Genomic DNA, 26,240 nt, shown 5'->3' on the forward strand with positions numbered 1-26,240 from the left:
ACAAAGAACACTACTTCAGGCTCACTTTCATACCCAAGAATATAGCTGTGATTGGCTGGAAAGTATTCTTATGAAAGTGGCTTCGTCCTGACTAGCTCTGGATCATGCTTTGTCTGAAAGATCTTGAGAATAGACTGAACATGATTAGCCAGAAGAGGCATAGAATCCACCTGGCTTTTAGAACATCTCATAGAGCTAAGATAAACAGAAACCTCTTTGTATTACCAGAGAGAACACAAAGACCAGAACCAAGTTCTGCCGAGGCCTGTGTGCTGTACGGGCCACAAAAGACATGCTTAGAGATAATGGAGTGGAGAATTTAAAGCCTCTGTCATGTTCCTTGTTCAGTTCCTCAAGTGGTCCTAACAATTCCACTCCCATTCCATCTCCAACTTGCCTAACATCTGCTCCTGAACTATGCAAATCACTTTATATACATTAGCTCATTTAATCCTCAAAAGAGTTTTGGGAGCAGATGCTTTTATTTATTATTATTATTATTATTTTTTGAGACGGAGTTTCGCTCTTGTTACCCAGGCTGGAGTGCAATGGCGCGATCTCGGCTCACCACAACCTCCGCCTCCTGGGTTCGAGCAATTCTCCTGCCTCAGCCTCCTGAGTAGCTGGGATTACAGGTATACGCCACCATGCCCAGCTAATTTTTTTGTATTTTTGGTAGAGACAGGGTTTCACCATGTTGGCCAGGCTGGTCTTGAACTCCCGACTTCATGATCTGCCCTCCCCAGCCTCTCAAAGTGCTGGAATTATAGGCATGAGCCACCGCGCCCGGCTGGGCATAGATGCTTTTAATCTCCTCCCTTAACCAATGGACAAACTGAGTTTCAGAGGTTAAATACCTTCTACAAGGTCACACAGGTGACAGAGCTATTGCTTAAAACTAGTTTAGAGTCCAGATACGGTGGCTCAAGCCTGTAATCCCAGCACTTTGAGAGGATGGGGAGGGCAGATAATAAAGTCAGGAGTTCAAGACCAGCCTGGCCAACATAGTGAAACCCTGTCTCTACCAAAAATACAAAAAAATTAGCTGGGCGTAGTGGTGCAAACCTATAAGGGTAGCACCCTGCTACTCGGGAGGTTGAGGCAGGAGAATTGCTGAACCCAGGAGGCAGAAGTTGCACTGAGCAGAGTTCAGCCACTGCACTTCAGCCTTGATGACAGAGCAAGACTCTGTCAAGGGGAAAAAGAAAAAAAAAAAAAAAACTAGTTTAGAAACAGAGGTCCTGGCATCCTATCTGGATAATAATAATAGGCAGATAGAAAACATGGAGAAAATTCTTAAATGACGATTCCTAATCATTATTAAATTTTATCTTGAAATTGCATTTCATTTTTTATGTAATTTCATCTCAGCTAATAAGCTTTCGATTTAATAATAATTATTACTATGTATAGGAAGAGACTAGAGTAAAAACTAATTTAAAAACTAAGTCTGGCTGGGCACGGTGGCTCACGCCTGTAATCCCAGCACTTTGAGAGGCTGAGGTGGGTGGATCACAAGGTCAGGACTTCGAGACCAGCCTGTACAAATGGTGAAACCCCTTCCCTACTAAAAATACAGAAAAATGCACCATGTGGTGGTGCATGTCTGTAATCCCAGCTACTTGGGAGGCTGAGGTAGGAGAATTGCTTAAACCTGGGAGGCGGAGGTTACAGTGAGCCAAGATTGTGCCATTGTACTCTAGCCTGGGCAACAGAGTGAGACTCTGTCTTAAAAAAACAAAAAATAAAAAACTAAGTCTGACACTTTGTTATACAACTTATTGCGATTTTCTAGATTTAGAAAATTGCAATGAAAATAACCTCATCTAGGATCCAGGGAAAACATTCCTTTTTTTTTTTTTTTTTTTTTGAGATGGAATCTCACTCTGTCACCCAGGCTGAATCTTGGTGCAATCTTGGCTCACTACAACCTCTGCATCCCTGGTTCAAGGGATTCTCTTGCTTCAGTCTTCCAAGTAGCTGGGACTACAGGTGTGTGCCACCATGCCCAACTAATTTTTTGTATTTTTAGTAGAGATGGGGTTTCACCATGTCAGCCAGGATGGTCTCCATCTCTTGATCTCATGATCTGCCTGCCTTGGGCAGATCCCAGAGTGCTGGGATTACACACGTGAGCCACTGAGCCTGGCCTAATTTTTTAATTTTTAGTAGAGATAGGATTTCACCATGTTGGCCAGGCTGGTCTCAAACTCTTGACCTTAAGTCCCAAAGTGCTGGGATTACAGGTGTGAGCCACTGTGCTGGGCCAAAACATTCTATTTTCATGATTTCCTACTTAAGGCTAAAACTCAATACTCTAACTATATACACATTATTTCCTCTATTATTCACTTGGATTAGAAAGGTAAGCTCAACACAGACACCATAAAAACATAATGTAAAAATAAGAAAATTATACTTACTATGAAATCATCATAAAACAAAGTGTGACTAACTTGCAGATGTCTTATTAAACTGCCACTGAAGCTGGCTGGATTCTCATCAGGTATTAAACGGCAAAGTGGACAGAACTGGTAACGAAAAAGACCAGGGGTTCAAGAAAGAATTTAAAATAGTTATTAGTGTAAAAATTAAAAGCAACAGGTAACCATTCAAAAACTCTCAACTTTATTAATCCATTAGCCACACCTCAGTATTATGTTATAAAATTACATATACATCAAAGTAACATTAAGCCAATAAAATTACATTTATTCTTCATATGCATACATAACAATATAACTGTTTGTTTTGTAGTCATCAATTTATTATATAAACAATATTACAGTTATTGGATGTACCATAATTTACTTAATTAGTTTGCCTACCTCTTGGAATGCTTGTTTTGTATGTGGATATTTTGTTATCACAAATGAGAATAACTATAGTGTTTACCTTTTAAGGGATTAGTTCCTTAGGAGAAATGGCCAGAAATAGCAATTACCAGGTCAACAGTTATGAACATCGGCTAGGAGTGGTGGCTTGTGTCTGTAATCCCAGCACTTTGGGAGGCCAATGCAGGTGGATTACTTGAGGCCAGGAGTTCAAGACTAGCATAGCCAACATGGTGAAACCCTATTTCTACTAAAAATCCAAAAATTAGTTGGATGTGGTGGCACATACCTGTTATCTCAAATACTTGGGAGGCTGAGACAGGAGGATTGCTTTAAAAAAAGATTTTACCAGGTGTTGCCTGTACTCGTATTTGTGTGTGGTGTGTGTGTGTGTGTGTGTATGTGTGATACAGTTTGAAAATTTGTCCCTGCCCAAATCTCAGGTTGAAATGGTGGCTCAGGCCAGTCATCCCAGCACTTTGGGAGGCAGATCACTTGAGGCCAGGAGTTCGTGACCAGCCTGGCCATCATGGTGAAGCCCCATATCCACTAAAAAGACAAAAAAATTTAGCCGGGTATGGTGGCAGGCACCTGTAATCCCAGCTACCCAGCTACTCCAGCAGCTGAGGCATCAGCTCTGTCTCAAAAAAAAAAAAAAAGAAAAAGATTTCACCAGGTTTTGCCTGTACTCATATTTTCTCTCTCTCTCTCTCTCTCTTTCTCTTTCTTTCTTTCTCTCTCTCTCTCTCTCTCTCTCTCTCTCTGTGTGTGTGTGTGTGAGATATATAGTTTGGAAATTTGTCCCCACCCAACTCTCATGTTGAAAGTAATCCCTGGGCTCAGTGGCTCAGGCCTGTCATCCCAGCACTTTGGGAGGAGGATCACTTGAGGTCGTGACTAGCCTAGCCCATGTGACTAAACCTATCTCTACTAAAAAGACAAAAAAAATTAGCTGGGCGTGATGGTGCATGCCTGTAATCTCAGCTATTCCAGAGATTGAGGCAGGAGAATGGCTTGAACCTGGGAGGCGGAGGTTGCAGTGAGCCAAGATCATGTCACTGCATTCTGGCCTGGATGACAGATCGAGACTCTTGTATCAAAAAAAAAAAAAAAAAAAAGGGACCTAGATGAATTAAAAAAAAAAAAAGATACAAACCAATTCTGTCACTACAAAAGAAGCCAGTGTGTTGCTATCCTTCATTTCCTTCTCTTTCCCTAACCTCTGATCCATTCCCCATATTATTATTTGACTATTTCAAGAAGCTTATATAAATAGAATTATATAATATTTAACCTTTTGAGATTGGCTTTTTCCATTGAGCATGACTTTGAGATCCATCTAAGTTGCTGGGTATATCAATAGCTCCCTCCTTATCACTGAGTAATATTTCATGGTATGGATGTCCCACTATCTGCTTATATATCTAGTTTTTAAAGGGCATTTGGGTTGTTTCCAGTTTTTGGTTGTTACAGATAAAGCTGCAATAAATATTTGTGTATAAATGTTTGTGTAAACATAAATTTTCATTTCTCTAGGATAAATTTTCAGGAGTGTGATTGCTTGGTTATATGATAAATATATGTTTAACTTTGTAAAAAACTGCCAAACTGTTTTCCAGAGAGGCTGTACTATTTTGCATTCTCACCAGCAATGTATGAATTATTTCGTTTTTCCTTATTTTCCCCAACATTTGATATTGTCCAAATTTTTTTATGTTAGCCATTTTGATAAATGTGTAGTGGTATTTCACCATGGTTTTAATTTGCACTTCCATGATGGCTAGTATAAATAACTCTTTGTAACTTTTTTTTTTTTGAGACAGAGTCTTGCTCTGTCGCCCAGACCGGAGTGCAATGGCGCAATCTCGGCTCACTGCAACCTCCAGCCCCTGGGTTCAAGTGATTCTCCTACCTCAGCCTCCTGAGTAGCTGGGACTACAGATGCATGCCACTGTACTCAGCTAATTTTTTTATTTTCAGTAGAGATGGGGTTTCACCATGTTGGCCAGGATAGTCTCAATATTCTGACCTCATGATCCACCCGCCTCGGCCTCCCAAAGTGCTGGGATTACAGGCATGAGCCATAGCGCCTGGCAGCAGATGCTTTCAATAGTATACCAAGTGCCATATTCAAGATGTGAACAGACAACTGTTCAAGACTTGTAAAAAGAATTACTAATTTTGCCCAGGGGTTCGGATAGGCTTCAGCAGAGTTGCTGGTAACTGAAGTGGGTCTTGAAGAATGAGCCAGCCAGGCCAGCAGGGAGGACCATCACAGCAGAGGAATCAATGAAGGAAAAGGCAGTAAATCCTAAAAGAAAAAGGCCTGCTGAGGGCAATAGAAAAAGCTCACTGTAACTGGAGGTAGGGCAAGTTAGGGAAGTGGTGGGGGATGAGCTTGGAATGATAAGTTGGGACCAGTTCTGCTCTGTATTTATTCAAGCACCTGCCATGGTTTCAGTAGACTTGATGCAAAGAGTCAGAGGTACAGAGATGCCAATTACCTTGATCCCTACTATTAAGGAGCTGATTCGAGTCTAGCGAAGAAGATAAATACAGAAAACCTGGAATTTTAAGCAAAGAAGTTTTTTGTTTTGTTTCATTTTGTTTTTGAGACAGGATCTCACTTTGTTGCCCAGGCTGGTCTTGAACTCCCAGACTCCAGCGATTCTCCCGCCTCAGCCTCCTGAGTAGCTAGGATTACAGGTGCAAGCCATTGTGCCCAGCTTGAGTTTTTGTTGTTAGTTTGACATTAATAGGGAACTAATGGAGTCTTCAGTCTCTGGTGTATGTAAAATTTAATTGTGTGACTAAAGACACATCTGTCAGAAGGACATTGCAAAACAATGGGCTGAAGTCTGTACTAGTGGAAAAACTTCTTTTGTTACTTAAATTGGGTGATTCAACCTGAGGGAGGAGAGAGTAAGAATAGGAAGGAGAAAGAAATGATAGGTGAGAGACAGACTGATGGTTACCTAAGTACCTAAGTGTTGACCTACACTCAATTACTCAGTGTTGTCCATTTCTTTTCTTTTCTTTTCTTTTTTTTTTTAATACAGAGTCTTGCTCTGTTGCCCAGGCTGGAGTGCAGTGGCGCAGTCTCGGCTCACTACAACCTCCGCCTTCTGGATTCAAGCAATTCTCCTGCCTCAGCCTCCTCAGTAGCTGGGATTACAGGCACCTGCCACCAGCCCTGGCTAATTTTTTGTATTTTTAGTAGCGATGGGGTTTCACCATGTTGGCCAGGCTGGTCTCAAACTCCTGACCTCGTGATCTGTCTGCCTGGGCCTCCCAAAGTGCTGGGATTACAGGCGTGAGCCACCATACCCGGCCTAATGTTGTCTATTTCTTTCTTTCTTTCTTTCTTTTTAACATTTTTTATTTTTTATTTTTTAAATGGGGTTTCACCATGTTGGTCAGGCTGGTCTTGAACTCCCGACCTCAGGTGATCCACCCACCTTGGCCTCCAAATTGCTTGGATTACAGGTGTGAGCCACCATGCCCGGCCTAATGCTGTCTATTTCTTAACATCAGCTCATCCTTTATTACTTGTCTCTACTCAATGCTCTTATATTAAGAGCCAACAAACTGTACAGTGTACATTCAAAAGATGCTGGCTTCATCTCTCTATGGACTTTTTCTGATGGTGAATGCAATGGGCAAATAATAGCTATCATATTAGAAGCTACTACCAACTTCAGATAATTGAAAACTGTTTCTAAGATTAGCCTCCCACTTACCAGACATGGTGATATTATCATGTCCTGATGCTCCCACCAAATCCCCCAATGATGACAGGTCTTTAGTGGATGAGCTTACAGCTCATTCACTGTGCAGGCCAGCGTGTCAGAGATGGGACATCTGCCTAGGCAAAAATTTCTGGAGTAACACCCCATAAGAAGAGGCGACCAAAGGAAAAATGGACAAATGGAATCACATCAAAAACTTTCAGTACAGCAAAGGAAATAATCAATAAAGTGAAGAGACAACCCACAGAATGGGAGAAAATATTTGCAAACTCCTCATCTGACAAGGGATTAATAACTAGAATATATGAAGAGCTCAAACAACTCTGCAGGAAAAGAAATTAATTATCCAATTTTAAAATGGGCAAAAGATTTAAATAGATATTTCTCAAAAGAAGACATATAAATGGAAAATAGGCCTTTGAAAAAGTGCTCAGCATCATTGATGATCAGAGAAATGCAAATCAAAACTACAATAATATATCATGTTGCCACAGGCAAAATGGTTTGTATCCAAAAGTCAGGCAATAAACAAATGCTGACGAGGATGTGAAGGAAAGGGAACCTTCATACATGGGTGGTAGGAATGTAAATTAGTACAACCACTATGGAGAAGAGTTTGGAGGATCCTCAAAAAAACTGAAAATCAAACTATCATATGATCCAGCAATCCCACTGCCAGGTACAGACCCAAAAGAAAGGTAACCAATATATTCAAGAAATATCTGCACTCCCATTTTTATTGCAGTACTATTAAGAATAGTCAGGATGCCGGGCACGGTGGCTGACGCCTGTAATCCCAGCACTTTGGGAGGCCGAGGCGGGTGGATCACGAGGTCAAGAGATCGAGACCATCCTGGTCAACATGGTGAAACCCCGTCTCTACTAAAAATACAAAAAATTAGCTGGCATGGTGGCGCGTGCCTGTAATCCCAGCTACTCGGGAGGCTGAGGCAGGAGAATTGCTTGAACCCACGAGGCAGAGGTTGCGGTGAGCCCAGATCGCGCCATTGCACTCCAGCCTGGGTAACAAGAGCGAAACTCCGTCTCAAAAAAAAAAGAAAGAATAGTCAGGATTTGGAAGAAATATAAGTGTCCAGTAACAGATAAGTGGATAAAGAAAACATGGTACGTATACACAATGGAGTACTATTTAGTCATAAAAACGAATGAGATTTTGTCATTTGGAACAACATGGATGGAAGTGGAGGACATTATGTTAAGTGAAATAAGCCTAGTACAGAAAGACCAACTTCACATGTCCTCATTTATTTGTGGGAGCTAAAAATTAAATCAATTGAACTCATGGAGATAGAGTGTACAACGATGGTTACAGAGCCTGGGAAGGGTAGTGGGGATTGGGGGAAGTGGGCATGGTTACACAAATATAGTTAGTCAGAATGTATAAGATTTCGCATTTTATAGCACAACAGGGTGATGATAGTCAATAATAATGTATTGTACATTTAAAAATAAGAGTATAGGCCGGGCGCGGTGGCTCACGCCTGTAATCCCAGCACTTTGGGAGGCCGAGGCGGGTGGATCACGAGGTCAAGAGATCGAGACCATCCTGGTCAACATGGTGAAACCCCGTCTCTACTAATACAAAAAATTAGCTGGGCATGGTGGCGCGTGCCTGTAATCCCAGCTACTCAGGAGGCTGAGGCAGGAGAATTGCCTGAACCCAGGAGGCGGAGGTTGCGGTGAGCCGAGATCGCGCCATTGCACTCCAGCCTGGGTATCAAGAGCGAAACTCCGTCTCAAAAAAAAAAAAAAAAAAAAAAATAAGAGTATAAGCCAGGCATGAGTGGCTCACGCCTGTAATCCCAGCACTTTGGGAGGCCAAGGTGGGTGGATCACCCGAGGTCAGGAGTTCAAGATCAGCCTGACCAAAGTGGAGACACCCTGTTTCTACTAAAAATACAAAAATTAGCTGGGCATGGTGGTGTGCACCTGTAGTCCCAGCTACTCAGGAGACTGAGGCAGGAGAATTGCTTGAACTCGGGAGGCAGAAGTTGCAGTGAGCTGTATTCCAGCCTCGGCAACAAGAGTAAAACTCCATCTCAGGAAAAAAAAAAAGTCATTGGGAGTTCTATTTTCCTATTTTAATCATAAAGAAGCTAGTACAGTGCTAAATAATGGACAGTATGAATAATATTCAATTATCTAGAATAATGGTTGATGTTTCCTCTGTTCTGCATTCACTGACCATTCTTGGAGCACTGTGTTCTATTTTAAGTGCTGAGTAAGGGAAACATCAATAAACTGCAATCGACACAGAAGGGAAATTAAGATGTTGAAAGGTCTAGAAACAAAATCCTAGTAATAACTGGGTTACCATTCTGGAAAACTTCAAGCACTCACACAGTAAGTCATTTATCACCCAGAGAGGGAGGCTGCATTATGTCACCTCTGAGGAACTTTTTCTCTACGTCTTGTAAAAACTTTTATTTGCTTAATACTATAAACAGCCCAAGTATATTGTAGAATAGAAATGCTGTTATATATCTATTATGTATAAGCTCGGGGAAGAGAGGTGAGGGAGAATGTTTGCAATTTTTTGCTATGTAAAAAAATCACTGTTGACATGAAGCCAAGGGCATTGAGTTTCTTTTGCACCGGTTCTCATTCTTCCACTGTAATCCATGAGAACTGGAAAAACTTCTCACTCCTTTTGCTCTTTTTTTTTTGAGATGGAGTCTCACTCTTGTTGCCCAAGCTGGAGTGCAATGGTGCGATCTCAGCTCACTGCAACCTCCGCCTCCCGAGTTCAAGCGATTCTCCTGCCTCAGCCTCCTGAGAAGCTGGGATTACAGGCATGCACCACTACATCTGATTATTATTTTTGTATTTTTAGTAGAGACTGGTTTCTCCATGTTGGTCAGGCTGGTCTTGAACTCCCGACCTCAGGTGATCTGCCCACCTTGGCCTCCCAAAGTGCTGGGATTACAGGCGTAAGCCACTGTGCCAGTCCAGTCCTTTTGCTCTTTATTCATGTGAGTCATTTTCTCAGAGCTTTGTAGGACAATTTTAGAACAGTCTAGATGTACAAGGAGTCAGTACCTAAAGTCTGTCACTTTACAGAAAGTCTATGAAATCTCTCCTTCTTCATACATGATCCACTTACTTTCTTTTTCTTTTTTTTTTTTTAAGAGATGGGGTTTCACCATCTTGGCCAGGCTGGTCTTGAACTCCTGACTTCGTGATCCACCCATCTCGGCCTCCCAAAGTGCTGGGATTACAGGCATAAGCCACTGCGCCCGGCCACTTACTTTCATTTTCAGGAATAGTGAAGAGAGTAAGAGTCCTTATAAATTCCAGGGGGAAAAAAAGCCCTATATGATGTTAAAAAACAAAACAAAACAAAAAAAACTGTCTTTCACAAAAGCAGACAGAAAGAATAATAGATTTCTTAAGTTTCTTAAAATTAAGATTTAAAAATATTTTTTAATTTTTCTCTTAATAATCCCCACAATTTCCAAGTGTCAAGGGAGAGACCGGGTATAGGTAATTGAATCATGGGGCAGTTTCCCCCATGCTGTTCTCATGATAGTGAGTTCTCACAACATCTGATGGTTTTGTAAGTGTTTGGTAGTTCCTCCTGCATTCATTCTCTCTGCTTGTGAAGAAGGTCCTTGCTTCCTCTTTGTCTTCTGTCATAATTCCTGAGGCCATCCCAGCCATGTGAGTCAGTTAAACAATTCCTGAGGTGACCCCAGTACTGTGAGTTAATTAAATCTCTTTCCTTTCTAAATTACCTAGTCTTGGGCGGTTCTTTATAGCAGTGTGAGAATGAACTAATACAGGGAGCAAGATGTTGGAACCGTAAAAACCAAGTAAGAATAACTTAGTCTAATTCTTCTGTTCGTTTTTTAGAGACATGGTCTCCTTTTGTTGCCCAGGCTAGAGTACAGTGGTGCCATCATAGTTCACTGCAGCCTCAAATTCCTGGGCTCAAGGGATCTTCCCACCTCAGCCTTCTTAGTAGCTGGGATTACAGGTGTCCACCACCATATCCAGCTAATTTTGTTGTTGTTGTTGTTGTTGTTGTTGTTGTTGTTGTAGAGATAGGGTCTTGCTCTGTTGCCCAGGCTGGCCTCAAACTCACGGGCTCAAACAATCCTCCCGCCTTGGTCTCCCAAAGTGCTGGGATTACAGGTGTGAGCCATTGCACGTAGCCTAAATTCTTGCTATGTTAACTTGCATAAGATTTGGCATATAATAGAAGTTCAAATTCAATTTTTCATATCTAAAGTAGGAATAAAATATATACTTTGGGCCAGGCATGGTGGCTCACGCCTGTAATCCCAGCACTTAGGGATGCCAAGGCTGGTGGATCACCAGAGGTCGGGAGTTTGAGACCAGCCTGACCAACATGGCGAAATCCTGTCTCTACTAAAACTACAAAATTAGCAAGGTGTGATAGTACATGCCTGTAATCCCAGCAACTCAGGAGGCTGATGCAGGAGAATCGCTTGAACCCAGGAGGTGGAGATTACGGTGAGCCGAGATCGCACCATTGTACTCCAGCCTGGGTAACAAGAGTGAAACTCTGTCTCAAAAAAAATGTGTGTGTGTGTGTGTGTGCGTGCGCGTGCATATGTATATATGTATACTTTGCAGATTAGATAATATATACTTTATTCAAATTTTCTTCTTCCTTACAATAAAGGGTCCTAGGGCAAGAACAAATCATATTTATCTTATTTCCTTATGCCTAGCACCCAACATAACTTGACACACAATAGACACCTCGTGAATAAAGAATTCTATTTTAGGATAAAGATTTCTAGCACTTTTCTTTCTCTTCTGATGGATTTTTGCTAGGTGTTTGTTTGTTTGTTCCAAATGTCTTCTACTTCCCATCAGTTCCTATAACAGAGTACTTGGGCAGGTCAGAAACAGGAGAAAAATAGTTGATACACAGAATCAGATGAGAGTTCTTTTTCAATTATATACCCTTCCTTCCCTAAACTCTGATACAACCACATTTTCTCCCCAGAAGAGTTCTCACTACTCTCATATATCACTATTACTTATGGGAAAATAAGAATGATTTCATTGGCTGGGCGCGGTGGCTCACGCCTATAATCCCAGCACTTTGGGAGGCCGAGGGGGGTGGATCACGAGGTCAAGAGATCTAGACCATCCTGGTCAACAAGGTGAAACCCCGTCTCTACTAAAAAATACAAAAATTAGCTGGGCATGGTGGCGCGCGCCTGTAGTCCCAGCTACTCGGGAGGCTGAGGCAGGAGAATTGCTTGAACCCAGGAGGCGGAGGTTGCAGTGAGCCGAGATCGCGCCATTGCACTCCAGCCTGGGTAACAAGAGTGAAACTCCGTCTCAAAAAAAAAAAGAATGATTTCATTCAGTATTGTATTTTTAGGTGTGCTAGGACAGAGAAAAGATTAGGAATCACCAGTGTAAGGGCTTCTGAGAATACATAAAACATACTGGCCAGGTGCAGTGGCTCACACCTGTAATCCTAGCACTTTGGGAGACCACAGCGGGAGGATTATCTGAGGTCAGGAGGTCGAGACCAGCCTGGTCAACATGGTGAAACCTCGTCTCTATTAAAAATACAAAAATTAGCCGGGTGTGGCGGATGCCTGTAATCCCACCTATTCGGGAGGCTGAGGCAGGAGAATCGCTTGAACCTGAGAGGCGAAGATTGTACTGAGACCATGCCATTGCCCACTCCAACCTGGGCAACAAGAGCAAAATTCCGTCTCAAAAAAAAAAAATGTACAAACATCTTCACAGGATTATAAGAGCTTTGATCATCAGGATCATAGGTGAGAGCATCTAAAATGGGTTCATTAAGATACATTTCCTAAAGTCTCTAACACTAGATACCAAAGACACATAAATGGATTTGATACTGCTTCATGGTTACATGGAGTCAAATATCCTGTCTCCTTGCTAATCTTTCTGAACTGGTCCTTACCAGGGTTTTCAAAAAGATACCCCACCCTTATCCTATTAAAAATAAAGGTAATATTACTGACAGATCGTAACCAACAGGGTAGATGGCTTTCTAGTTCTCCTATTTTTTTTTTTTTTTAAGCAGGGTTTTACTCTCATTACCCAGGCTGGAGTACAATGATGCAATCTTGGCTCACTGCAGCCTCAATCTCCTGCACTCAAGTGATCCTCCTGCCTCCTACAGGCTCACACCACTGTGCCCAGCTAATTTTTTGTATCTTTTTCTAGAGACAGGATTTCACCATGTTGGCCAGGCTGGTCTCAAACTCCTGACCTCCTGACTACAAGTAAACCGTCTGCGTTGGCCTCCAAAGTGCTGGGATTACAGGCATGAACCACCATACCTAGCCAGTTCTCCTAATCTTTATAGTTTTCCCCCATTTTTGTATTGTTATAGGGAATCCCTAAAAGAATGTCATACTCAGTACAGGTCTGACAGCCCTCGCTGTGAATGCCATATATTTTCTGCTATAAAACTTGAATTCCATTTCTAAAGTCTGTACATGGCTAATATTTAATAGCAAATAAATGTATCAGAACTTAATTTTTTTCTGGTACTCTTTTCTTAGGTTCTAATAGCATAGATGCATGAACACCATACTTTACTGTTGAGGGCTTTCAGTTGCCAAATACAATGTATGCAATCTAATATCAGTGATCCTTAGTGAACAGCATGTTCTATCAAGTTCTTCTGAAGTCGGAAGATGAATTCTAGAAGTACAAGTGTAAAAGAGCTGGAAGAGAGTGGGCTTATGCTACAGTTATCCCAAGATGCAAAGGATTCAGTTCTGCCGGGAGTGGTGGCTCACGCCTGTAATCCCAATGCTTTGGGAGGCCAAGGCGGGAGGATCACAAGGTCAAGAGATCGAGACCATCCTGGTCAACATGGTGAAACCCTGTCTCTACTAAAAATACAAAAAAAAATTAGCTGGGCATGGTGGTGCATGCCTGTAATCCCAGCTACTCAGGAGGCTGAGGCAGGAGAATTGCCTGAACCCAGGAGGCGGATGTTGCGGTGAGCCGAGATCGCGCCATTGCACTCCAGCCTGGGTAACAAGAGCGAAACTTGGTCTCAGAAAAAAAAAAAAAAAAAAAAAAGGATTCAGTCCTTAGGAATTTCTATGATAATAGACACTCCGCTCTATCTGTGACTTAGATTAACCTCCGCAGCAACTCAGCTGATTATGTAACACTTTCAATATGATGGCAAGTGCCATTTGAGGAGGTAATTAAAGGTTACTCAATCCAATACCCAAAGGAAAAAAAAGGAATATGCACTGAAAATATTCACTGGCAAATATGTAATTAAAATCAAGGTACAAGGTTGCATACCTAATTTAATAGGAGTCTGAAAGCAGATCTATTGGAGATTTTTCTTCCTTCCAGAATTATTATGCGCATAGACCTCCACTGTCGCGTCAAGTCACAGATATTCTACGTACTCACGGAAATTAACTGCTATGGGGAGGAGTAGCGCAGGATGTAGTCACCACAGTTTACACTTCAGATTGACAGTCCTGTCTCTTCCTTAAGGAATGAGCCCCCAGGGTAGTAGAAAATACAGAACTCATTGGAACCTTTGAATCAGGGTGAATAGAATAATGTCTTTCTTTTTTTTTTAATTTATTTTTTTATTTTTATTTTTTTAAAGACGGGGTTTCACCATGTTGGTCAGGCTGGTCTTGAACTCCCGACCTCAGGTGATCCACCCGCCTTGGCCTCCAAAGTGCTTGGATTACAGGCGTGAGCCACCACGCCCGGCTGAATCATGTCTTTTTTTACTATCCTTTTTCCATATCACTACATGCTGCTATGTGCTAGGCACTCTGCCAAGAACTGGGCATGCAATGTTGAAAGAAGGACTTAGATCCCATGACTCCATAGGCCTCATAAATTAGAGGGAGAGATAGATATGAAATGAATATGCAATTATAAGTTGTGGTAAAGACTGAAAAATAGAGGGGAGAAAAGCAAAAACTGAAATTAATTTGACTGTCAGGGAGGACTTCTTTGAGGAAGTAAAATTTAAGCTAAGCTCTGAAGGATAAGTAAGAGCCAACTAGTGAAAGAAAGAGCACTTTGAGGCCGGGCATGGTGGCTCTATGCCTATAATCCCAGCACTTTGGGAGGCCGAAGCAGGTGGATTGATTGAGCTCAGGAGTTCAAAACCAGCCTGGGCAACATGATGGCAAAATCCCATTGTCTCTTCAAAAAGAAAAAGCACTCTGGACAGAGAGAATAGCTAGAGAGCATGGTTCTTGCTAAAACATCTTCCCTTTACAGTATAAAATACCACATTTCTCTCCAAAGTGATCTCATTAGTATTATTTATCTACATTTAAGGAAAAAGAAAAAAGTGGTCTCATAATTCAGTCTAAAGCATGCTGTTTGTGTCATCTGCCTCCTTTGAGTCTAATATTCCAGAAATAGAATTATTTTTTAAAAAATGACTGAGCTTAGTGGTAATTTTTCAGGCTCAATGCTTTCAGAAGCTGAGGTGGGGGGATCGCTTGAAGCCAGAAATTTGAGACCAGCCTGAGCAACATAGCGAGATCTTATCTCTACTAAAAAAAAAAAAAAAATAGAATTATCCTGGTGCGGTGGTGCACACTTGTAGTCTCAGCTACTTGGGAGGCTGAGATGAGGATCACTTGACCTCAGGAGTTCAAGGTTACAGTGAGCTATTACTGTACCAGTGCAGTCCGACCTGGGTGAAAGAGCGAGACCCTGTCTCCAAATATTTAAAAATGGCAGAATATAACAATATAGTTACTGCCTGACAAAAAGGAGCTACTGGCTCTTAAGGCTGCATATAAGAAAAGTCAAAATCCCCCGATGTTTTTAACAACTATGTCATTCTTGAACAGCTCAGAAAGAAAAGATTGGTTATATTGTGGTTTGATCTCTGAGCTATCTAATTATTTTTGGAAGTCAGAAGAATCATTTGCCCAAATCTCTAACTGCCAGGAAACCTCTTACGTGAAGTAAGTCAGATGATGTCACTGATCTTATCTGCTTGCAAAACCAATAATCCAGTCCTTTAAAGCAATAATTCCTGGTTAACTTCAACACCCATCCAGAAACAGCATTTGACTCAGCCATCCTTGCCCACACCACGTATCTGTCCCCTGCCTTTTCCTAACCATGGGGTAAATCATGACTTCTAGTGTCTTTAGATCCTTCAGAATGACATGGTCTTGAGCTTCTGCTCAAGAGTGAAACACTAACACAGGATACCTGAAGGTCTTCTGTTCCAATTACTACCTCTAGCCCTAGGTTATTACAGAACCTTGGATTTCTGAACAACCTGCTCCTGTTTCAAATCCACGATAGCATCCTGGTCTTTGTGGTGAAAACCATTTTACTTCCCCATCCTCCTCCTCCCCACCACTGTCGGAGTCACACCACCACCCCATGTGGGTTCTCTAACTGTGAGAGTACATCACTTCCTCTGAGAAATCTTCTCTAGGCCTAATTTTATAGAATTGAAAGAGTGTATGAGCCTCCACTATCACCACCACCCTCTTCTATTTATGGAGTGAGCACCAGGTAACAGAATGCTTACTTTATTCTATGCCCAACTCATTTATTACCTATAAAAAAGGCGTGAATATCATCACTATCCCCATTTTACAAATGATGAAACAGTGGTAGAGGGAATTTAGTAGACTTCCTGGGATTAGAACCAAGCCTATCCCCTTTAAAGACTAGGATTTAACTACAAAATTCCATAGGCAATCGATCCCACCATTCCCAATTTGTTTCCCTGCTTAGGTCAGCTGTGTTCAATGACTTTGAAGACCTATAAAATCATGAAGGACCTAGCTTCCTGCGCCACTTTCAATTTGGGCCAAACTGAGCAGCACGTGGACTGCATTTCTACTGGAGCAGGTACACAGTACCACAGAACTGACCAGTACGTGGCCTGCCCCAGATTGCTGCTTAGATGCAGCCTAAGACCACAGTCCAGAGTGCCTGGCATTCTTCCAGCCAGGGCAGCACCTTACGTACTAATGGTCAGAGTTCAACCTTCTTCATAGAGTTGCTAGAAGAAAAAGTACTTAGAACTCAGTAAACTCAGTGATAGTAGTCACTTTCATTCCATCCTTATGCTTTCTTCTAACTTCCTCTAGCTCCCTAGGGTCCTATTGTGAAAGAACTCTCTAGCCCAGTTCCTCCTACAGAGCAACTTGAGCAGGAAAAGCCCATGACCATCTCCTCTGCTCCTTCAACACCTAACAAGCTCCTACGTACCATTTCAATTGCCAAATCCCTAGGCCATTAAGATCAATAACAACTATCTCTCCATGCTTTTCTCTTGAACTTGCTATAGACCACAGGGGTTTCCCACACAGCCCTGGAGCTATATTACTGTATTCAAATTCTGTCTTTGTTACCAGCTGTGTGACCTTGTATGACAGACTTAACCTCTCTGAGCCTGTTTATCATTTTTAAAATGGGGATAATCATCAAGCCTATCTCATAGGATTGCTGTGAGAGGATTTCCTGTGCCTCTACCTTTTTTATTTTTTTTTGAGATGGAGTTTTGCTCTTACTGCCCAGGCTAGAGAGCAATGGCACAATCTCGGCTCACTGCAACCGCCGCCTCCCAGGTTCAAGTGATTCTCCTGCCTCAGCCTCCTGAGTAGCTGGGATTACATGTGCCCCCCACCATGCTCAGCTAACATTTTTTTTGTATATTTAGTAGAGATGGGGGTTTCACCATGTTGGTCAGGCTGGTCTCGAACTCCTGACCTCAGGTGATCCACCCGACTTGGCCTCCAAAAGTGCTGGGATTACAGGTGTGAGCCACTGTGCCTGGCTTGACACAGGTTCTTGTTCTGTCGCCCAGGCTGGAGTGCAGTGGCACAATCTTGCTCTGTGCCCTCAAGCTCAAGCAATCCTCCCACTTCAGCCTCCCAAGTAGCTGGGACTGAAGGCGCATGCCACCATGCCTTTCTAATTTTTGTATTTTTGGTAGTAGAGATGGGGTTTCACCATGTTGACCAGGTAGGTCTCAAACTCCTGACCTTAAGTAATCGCTCCACCTTGTCCTCCCAAAGTGCTGGATTACAGGTGTGAGCCACCGCATCCGGCTGTATCCATCTTTCCATCTCTTTATTCTCTATCATCTCTCTATTATCTATCTATCTACCTGTCTAATATACTTATATTTCGATCTCATCCACTTTCTGAAAGGATTTTATGGAAAAAAACCCTAAAACTAAAAAACCCCTAAAAATTCATATAAAAAAACAACACACACACATTTGTGTATATATTACATAAAACACATACTACATAAAATAATCTTCAAAGTATCATTTTATATTTGTTGAGCCAGGGTAAGTTAAAAATAAATGTTCCCAATTATGGTCAGATTAAGGTAAAAGTGGTTTACTCACAGATTGCTGACACAAATATAAATTGACTCAGAACTTTTTGGAAAGTACTTTAAAAGTACATTTCAAGGCCGGGCGCGGTGGCTCAAGCCTGTAATCCCAGCACTTTGGGAGGCCGAGGCGGGTGGATCACGAGGTCAAGATATCGAGACCATCCTGGTCAACATTGTGAAACCCCGTCTCTACTAATACAAAAAAATTAGCTGGGCATGGTGGCGCGTGCCTGTAATCCCAGCTACTCAGGAAGCTGAGGCAGGAGAATTGCCTGAACCCAGAAGGCGGAGGTTGCAGTGAGCCGAGATCGCGCCATTGCACTCCAGCCTGGGTACCGAGAGCGAAACTCCGTCTCAAAAAAAAAAAAAAAAAGTACATTTCAAAAGGTATTAAAAAATCTCCAGCTGGGCACGGTGGCTCACGCCTGTAATCCTAGCACTTTGGGAGGCTGAGATGGGTGGATCACCTGAGGTCAGGAGTTCAAGACCAGTCTGGCCATCATGGTGAAACCCCATCTTTAAAAAAAAAAAAAAAAATCTCCAGCCAGGCACAGTGGCTCACGCCTATAATTCCTGCACTTTTAGAGGCCAAGAGGGGTGGATCACCTGAGATCAGGAGTTCGAGACTAGCCTGGCCAACATGATGAAACCCCTTCTTCACTAAAAATACAAAAATTGTGGTGGCACCCAACTATAATCCCAGCTATTGAGGAGGCTGAGGAAGGAGAATTGCTTGAACCCAGGAGGAGGAGGTTGCAGTAAGCCGAGATCGTGCCATTGCACTCCAGCCTGGGCAACAAGAGTGAAATTCCATCTCAAAAATAAATAAAAATAAAAAATAAAAGTAATAAAAAATAAATAAAAGTAAAATAAATAGCTTAAGTAAACAATAATGCATCCACTTTGCCTTACCTCGCAACTATGCCAAAATGAAAATTATAAAAGCCACTCTGCAAAGAAGAACTAAAATGCCAGGCTGAAAAGAAAAAAGCAGCATTCGCAATGAATCTAGGAAATGATGAGCAATATGTACATTTACTATGCAAACATATGGATAAATATTAACTATGAATAAAACAACACATTAATGAAGATGAATGACTACTTTTTGTTTCCAGTATATTGTCATAATAACACTATTTGCATTATTTTAAAATGTCTGAAACATAGGCTATAACCATAGTTAGTGTACTAAACTTAGATCTTTTTTTTTTTTTTTTTTGAGACAGAGTCTTGCTCTGGTTTACTGGCTAGAGTGTAGTGGTGCCATCTTGGCTCACTGCAATCTCCGCCTCCCAGGTTCAAGCGATTCTTCCACCTCAGTCCCTAGTAGCTGGGATTACAGGCACCCACCAATGTGCCCAGCTAATTTTTGTACTTTTAGTAGAGATGGGGTTTCACCATACTGGCCAGGCTGGTAAACTTAGATCTTAACTGTGCATTCTGGATCATTTTAGTTGATTATGCCCATGATTACTTGTTAGAGATAATGTGTAATTTCATAAATGAGTGATTGCACATTAGTCATTCTTATCAGTTTCAACAACACTTTTTTTTTAGTTTCTTTCTGAGACAGAGTTTTGCTCTGCTGCCCAGGCTGGAGTGCGGTGGTGCAATCTCGGCTCACTGCAACCTCCACCTCCCAGGTTCAAGTGATTCTCCTGCCTCAGCCTCCTGAGTAGCTGGCACTACAGGCATGTGCCACCACGTCCGGCTAATTTTTGGTATTTTTAGTAGAGACCAGGTTTCACTGTGTTAGCCAGGATGGTCTCAATCTCCTGACTCCATGATGCACCTGCCTCAGCTTCCCAAAGTGCTGGGATTACAGGCATGAGCCACCACCCTTGGCTCAACTCAACACTTTCACACACTGTAAATAGTCACAGAGTTACCATAACCTTAACATAAATTATTATCCTTATAATGTATCTATAAAATCTATTAAATGGCTTTTCTAATGTGTCTGGAATTCAGACGTTGCTGTAATACACGTAACAAAAATCCTTACCACGGGCCTTCGTTCCGATCTGTGATGAGTAATACAATGATCCAGCAAGCTGTCTTCATCCAGCTCCCTCTGACAAAAGGGACATACACACCTGGAAATAACAGAATACAAATATTACTAAAATGGTTGGCAACTAGATAGTAGTCACTTTTTTTTTCTTTTTTTTTTTTTTTTCTTGAGACATTGTCTTGCTCTGTGGCACAGGCTGGAGTATAGTGGTGCAATTTTGACTCACTGCAACCTCAACTTCCCAGGTTCAAGGAATCCTCCTGCCTCAGCCTCCCAAGTAGCTAGGATTACAGGCCCCCACCACCACACCAGGCCAATCTTTGTATTTTTAGTAGAGAGAGGATTTTGCCATGTTGGCCAGGCTAGTCTGGAATTCCTGGCCTCGAGAGACCCACCCACCTTAGCCTCCCAAAGTGCTGGGATTGCAGGCGTGAGCCACCACAGCCAGCCCATAGTATTCACTTAACTAAAGACTAAAAAACAGAATGTAGGTGGGGATATAGTCTCTAGACCTATTTGTTTATCTGATTTGACAGTGTTTTTCCTAACCTGATAATACTGTTGGTGCCTACATTTTTTTCTCATGAGAAATGTAAATGTGTGTCCTCCAGGGACAGGGCAGAAAAACATGACAGTACACATGAAACAAATTATTCTCTTTGGGAGAGAAGTGCAATCTGAGCATGCATGAACTGAGAAACTGAGGATTGTAGCACACAATTGTCTTTAGATTACTTTTTTCTTCCTCCCTTTCCAAATTCACATAACATTTAGATGGGGTGTTATTTGTTTTCCAACTTCACTAGCATATAACTACATGCGTCAACCTATATTGTTAGTTTCCAGTGAAGAATGAAAAGTGACCTGCAGTCTGGGCAAGATGGCTGAAGGCCATAATCTCAGCACTTTGGGAGGCCAAGGTGGGCAGATCGCTTGAGCTCAGGAGTTTGAGACCAGCCTGGGCAACATGGTGAAATCTCTATTAAAAGTACAAAAAATTAGCGTGGTGGCACACGCCTGTGGTCTGAGCTACTCGGGAGGCTGAGACAAGAGGATCACTTGAGCCCAGGAAGTGGAGGTCACAGTGAGCTGAGATTGCACCATTGCACTCCAGCCTGGATAACAGAGCAAGACTCCCTCTCAGGAAAAAAAAAAAGAAAAGAAAAGAAAAAGAAAAGTGACCTGCAGCTACCTTGTTAAATCCTTATGTACATTTAGGAATATTTATCCCTTATCTGTGCTGTCCAAGATGTGTCCACTGGGCACCTGAAATATGGCTAGTCCAAATTCAGATATACAGCCAGGTGCAGTGGCTCATGCCTGTACTCCCAGCACTTTGGGAAGCTGAGGTGGGTGGATCACCTGAGGTCAGGAGTTCGAGACCAGCCTGGCCAACATGGTGAAATCCCTTCTCTACTAATAATACAACAAAATTAGCCGGGCATGGTGGCAGGTGCCTGTAATCCCAGCTACTCAGGAGGCTAAGGCAGGAGAATCACTTGAACCTGGGAGGTGGAGGTTGCAGTGAGCCGGGATCGTACCATTGCACTCCAGCCTGGGCAACAAGAGTGAAACTCTGTCTCAAAAAACAAACAAAAAAAAATTGGATACACTGGATGTATAATATACACATTGAATTTTGAGGGTTTAGTGTAAAGAGAAAAAAATAATGTAAAATATCTTGACAATTTTTATACCGATTACATGTTCAAATGATAATATTCTGGCAATATTAGGTTAGATAAAATATACTGAAAGGTAATTTAAATTTTATCTTCTTATTTTTTTAAATGTCGCTACTAGAAAATTTATAATTACATGTGATTAACATTAGATTTCTATTGGACAATACTGCCTTAAGTTCTTAGGGATAATATGGAATCCTGGAGTTGTTTGCTCACTTTCTGTTACAGATGTAGCTTTCTGTCCCCCAAAACTTGTTCTCTGGACAAGCTCCATGTGTAAGAATTTTTAAAATTTGAATTATGTGGTAAATTCTTCTGTAAAGCAAACATTTTTATCATAAATGCAAATATTAATTTATCTCATAAAATTGATTAATCAATAACCCTCCCCGTTTTCTATTATTTTAATTATTTACTATTTAATTCTAATCAGTAGAAGAAATTAGGATTCAAATTAGCTTTCACATATTTTTAAATTTTCATAAGAGCTGTCAACCTTGCAATCAAACCCATACACTTTCTCAACCTATTTGTAATCCTTCCTTCCTATTGGTCATTGTGGTCAATGTAACAGGATTCATACACTGTTTATAGCTAAAATACTCATTTAAAATTTATAATGTCAGGGTATAAAGCTAATCTTAGAATAACAGGCACTTTTGCAAGGCAATCTCTAGTAAAACAAAAGGAATGGGGTGATTGTTTAGACTTTTAGGTTTAGAAATGTAAGCTATATTTTGAGTATATTTTCTAAAAATGAGCAGAGCTAACATTTTTCTTTGAGAGAGAGAGATTATACCCAAACTGAATACCAATATTGGATGCATGAATCCGTAGGCAGATTAATGGCTGGAAAGGCATCAAGCTATGCTAGAGCACACAAATCACTTTATTTGGTTAGTAGGGGCAGATTACAAACTTTTGAATTACTCTGATGCAGCTAAATTACCTTTCTCATCAAGAGAGTAATGACCTAGATTTATTTATTTATTTATTTCTCTTTCTTTCTTTCTTTCTTTCTTTCTTTTTCTTTCTCTCTCTCTCTTTCTTTCTTTCTTTCTTTCTTTTCTTTTTTGAGACAGAGTCTTGCTCTGCCACCCAGGCTGGAGTGCAGCCCCCAGATCTCAGCTCACTGCAGCCTCTGCCTTCCTGGATCAAGGAAGCCATGTGCCTCAGCCTCTGGAATAGCTGGGATTACAGGTGTGCTTCACCATGCCCAGCTACATTTTGTATTTTTAGTAGAGATGGGGCTTTGCCACGTTGCCCAGGCTGGTCTTGAACTCCTGACCTCAAGTGATCTGCCTGCCTCAGCCTCCCAAAGTGCTGGAATTGCAGATGTGAGCCACCGTGCCCTGCCAGTGTTTCTTTTTCTTTTTTTTTTTTAAGAATAAAATAGTTAATGATCAATATCCTCCATTAAGTCTTCCAGCTACCTCCATCCTTCCCCTACCCCCATACAAGATTACCCATCAAAAAAGCAAAGGATTCAGGATGTCTGCCCAGCCTGTTTTCCTCTTGTATACTGAGATGCTGCTGTCTATCTTCTAAAGAGAAACAAGTAAAATGATAAGGAATGAGCTGGTGAAATGAGCAGTGGTGACAGAAGATGGATCATCCCAAACACGACCTACTTCAGGAATCTATCAGAAAACAAAGACTAGCAGAAATGTAACAGTTCTGCATTCTATTTCTGGATCTGTGTTAACACAAACTTGTTTGAGGAAGTTGCCCCAATCTCTCCAACGTGTGGTTGGTTTCCCTCAAGAAATTTTTAGAGAGTGCAAAATTCTTTGACAACGATTGCTGTCAACAAATGATGACCAGTACCAGATATTATAGTTAAAAACCTAAACAAATATGTAAATATTTTCATAATAAGAATGTTAAAATTCCTAGCTCATTAAATTATTTATAAATATATGAATTTTGGCATTAAACTATATTGTATTCAAACAAACCTTGCTGCTGTCTCCCCAAGTTCTTGTAGTGGTCCATACTTATCTATGTACTTCTGACAAGTCCGAATATGTGCCCTCATTTCACTGAGGCAAACCTATATAAAAACAAATTCAAAATAAACTCACTGTTAAAAAAGGGGACTCAATGAAAGCTTATGCAATCCACCCTTTTAACTTTCAAATAAGGTCGTATTGTGGGATCAATTGACTAAATAGATGCATTCATGACACCAGTATCACCAAAAGTTAAGGCATTATCCAGAAGACTACTATTTTCAATTTCTCCAACACTTAGAAGACCCAACTGTTAAGTTCTTGAATTTGGTTTTTCTAAAAAGCATATACAATTTTTAAAGTAGATAGACGCGTCGTAACTCAGATTTACTTCTTTTGCATGCCATTACATAAACGGGTTTTAGAAAGAAGGAAGTGAGGGGGAAAAAAACGGGTGAAGAAAAAGAGCACAAGAGGGAGGAAAGAAGAAACAATTTAAGATGGAAAAAGAGACAGAAAAAAGAAATGGAGAGATAAGAAGAGTAAATGGATAAATTGTAGAGGTGGCCATAGTAAGTTAAATGAAACACTGTGCCTTAGGGAAAGATATAAATAGCATGGTTTTATAGCACACCCAATAACATGACATGAATTCACAATACACAGTATACTTAGTGGTGCCATTAAGAGCAAACATAAAAGACAGCTCTTGCAGTCCATTTTTATCAATGCAGAATAAAGAGCCCTTGTTCTTTCAGATATACATTCAGAGATCCTAACCATGAGGGATCTGTTAAACACATTCGACTAAATGTTTCATTAGAAACTCTGATAAGATCTTGTGCTAAAGGAAGCTTTGTACAGCTGTGGTAAGATGGCTGACCCACTCTGCTTCATTTTGCCCAAGCTACGGAAGTTAAACCTCAAACATGAAATCTGCCATGTTGAGGAAACAGTTATAATTGTTTAACAAAAGGCAAAAATAAAAGCAAGTGGAAAAGTAAGAACAAAACCCTTGCTTTACAAATATCCACCTAAAAGATATAAAAACTAGGATTGAGCTGCATAAACTGTCTTAAACAGATGTATCAGATGTATTTGACAATCTTTAACATCCAACTTTGCACATTAGCGTTCTCTCATGTCTTTATGACTTTTGCTAGTAAAAATTTCTATTTGTATTCTTTGTTCAACAAAGATAAGCATTAGTCATGAAAATTAACAAGCTGTGGACTATCTACCGGCAAATGAATTGATCAATTCATAGTCTAGACACAAAATTAACTGAGACATTATAAGAAACGGCAGAAGAAACATAATTCACTGTGTCTGTTCTAATGCTGCTTTCAATCTAACAGAGGAAAAAGGATGTGTAGACAAGTAGATAGGAAATTGTTTGATATAGGGGCTGGGTGCAGTGGCTCACACCTGTAATCCCAGCACTTTGGGAGGCTAAAGTGTGTGGATCACCTGAGGTTAGGAGTTCAAGACCAGCCTGACCAATATGGTGAAACCCCCTCTCTACTAAAAATACAAAAATTAGTACAGTGTGGTGGTGCACACCTGTAGTCCCAGCTACTTGGGAGGGTGAGACAGGAGAATTGCTTGAACCCGGGAGGTGGAGGTTGCAGTGAGCTGAGATCACACCACTGCACTCCAGCCTGGGCAACAGAGAGAGACTCTGTCTAAAAAAAAAAAGTGTTTGATGTAGTGAACTGAATACTAAGACAAGGCCTCAAGGAATGGATCTGGCCTGGACTCTGAAGAATAGAGGGAGTGCAAAATGGGTGTAGAAGGAATGGGGAGCATTCCTAGAAAGAGGGGTAACGCAGAAAGGAAAAGACAGGATATAAGAAATATCTCAGGTCTAGGCACAGTGGCTCATGCTTGTAATCCTAGCACTTTGGGAAGCCGAAGTGGACAGATCATCTGAGGTCAGGAGTTCAAGACCAGCCTGGCCAACGTGGTGAAATCCCATTGGTAAAGTACAAAAATTAGCTGGGCAAAGTGATGCACGCCTGTAGTCTCCACTACTCGGGAGGCTGAGGCACGAGATCACTTGAACCCAGGAGGTGGAGGTTGCAGTTAGCCAACATTATACTCCACTGCACTCCATCCTGGCAACACAGCGAGACTCTGTCTCAAAAAAAAAAAAACTCAAAGAAAAAAATCAAAATCTTTATGATTTAACAGATAATGGGGGAGGAGAAGGTGGTGAAAAAAAGATTTCCACACAGGATGATTGAGAGAATCCTCTTGTTTCTGATAGATAGAAAGGTGGGATCAAGAACTGGATGATGAAAGAATATGATGAGTTTCAGTTCGATTTTGTGTACGATTTTTTTTTTTTGAGACGGAGTTTTGCTCTTGTTACCTGGGCTGGGGTGCAATGGAGCAATCTGGGCTCACTGCAACCTCTGCCTCCCAAGTTCAATCGATTCTTCTGCCTCAGCTTCCCAAGTAGCTGGGATTACAGGTGCCCACCACCACGCCCATCGAATGTATTTTTTTTTTTTGTATTTTTAGTAGAGATGGAGTTTCACCATGTTGGTCAGGCTGGTCTCGAACTCCTTACCTCAGGTGATTCACTCGCCTCAGCCTCCCAAAGTGCTGGGATTAGAGGTGT

General features: G+C 41.4%; 1 protein-coding gene across 2 annotated transcripts in view; it reads right to left on the bottom strand.

Moving 5' to 3' along the window:
- RNF125 (ring finger protein 125) overlaps positions 1-26,240 on the bottom strand; it is a 53,487-nt gene that overhangs the window by 5,696 nt on the left and 21,551 nt on the right. For both annotated transcript variants that reach the window (XM_021670017.2, XM_021670018.2), the window contains exons 3-5: positions 23,621-23,715; positions 19,969-20,059; positions 2,424-2,531 (exon numbers count right to left, since the gene is read on the bottom strand). In XM_021670017.2, coding sequence (XP_021525692.1) covers positions 2,424-2,531; positions 19,969-20,059; positions 23,621-23,715 — 294 coding nt within the window. The remainder of the gene's footprint in view (positions 1-2,423; positions 2,532-19,968; positions 20,060-23,620; positions 23,716-26,240) is intronic.

The sequence above is a fragment of the Aotus nancymaae genome, unplaced genomic scaffold (genome assembly GCF_030222135.1).
Source record: "Aotus nancymaae isolate 86718 unplaced genomic scaffold, 86718_ANA_hifiasm-v0.15.2.pri h1tg000020l, whole genome shotgun sequence".
Classification (NCBI taxonomy): domain Eukaryota; kingdom Metazoa; phylum Chordata; class Mammalia; order Primates; family Aotidae; genus Aotus; species Aotus nancymaae.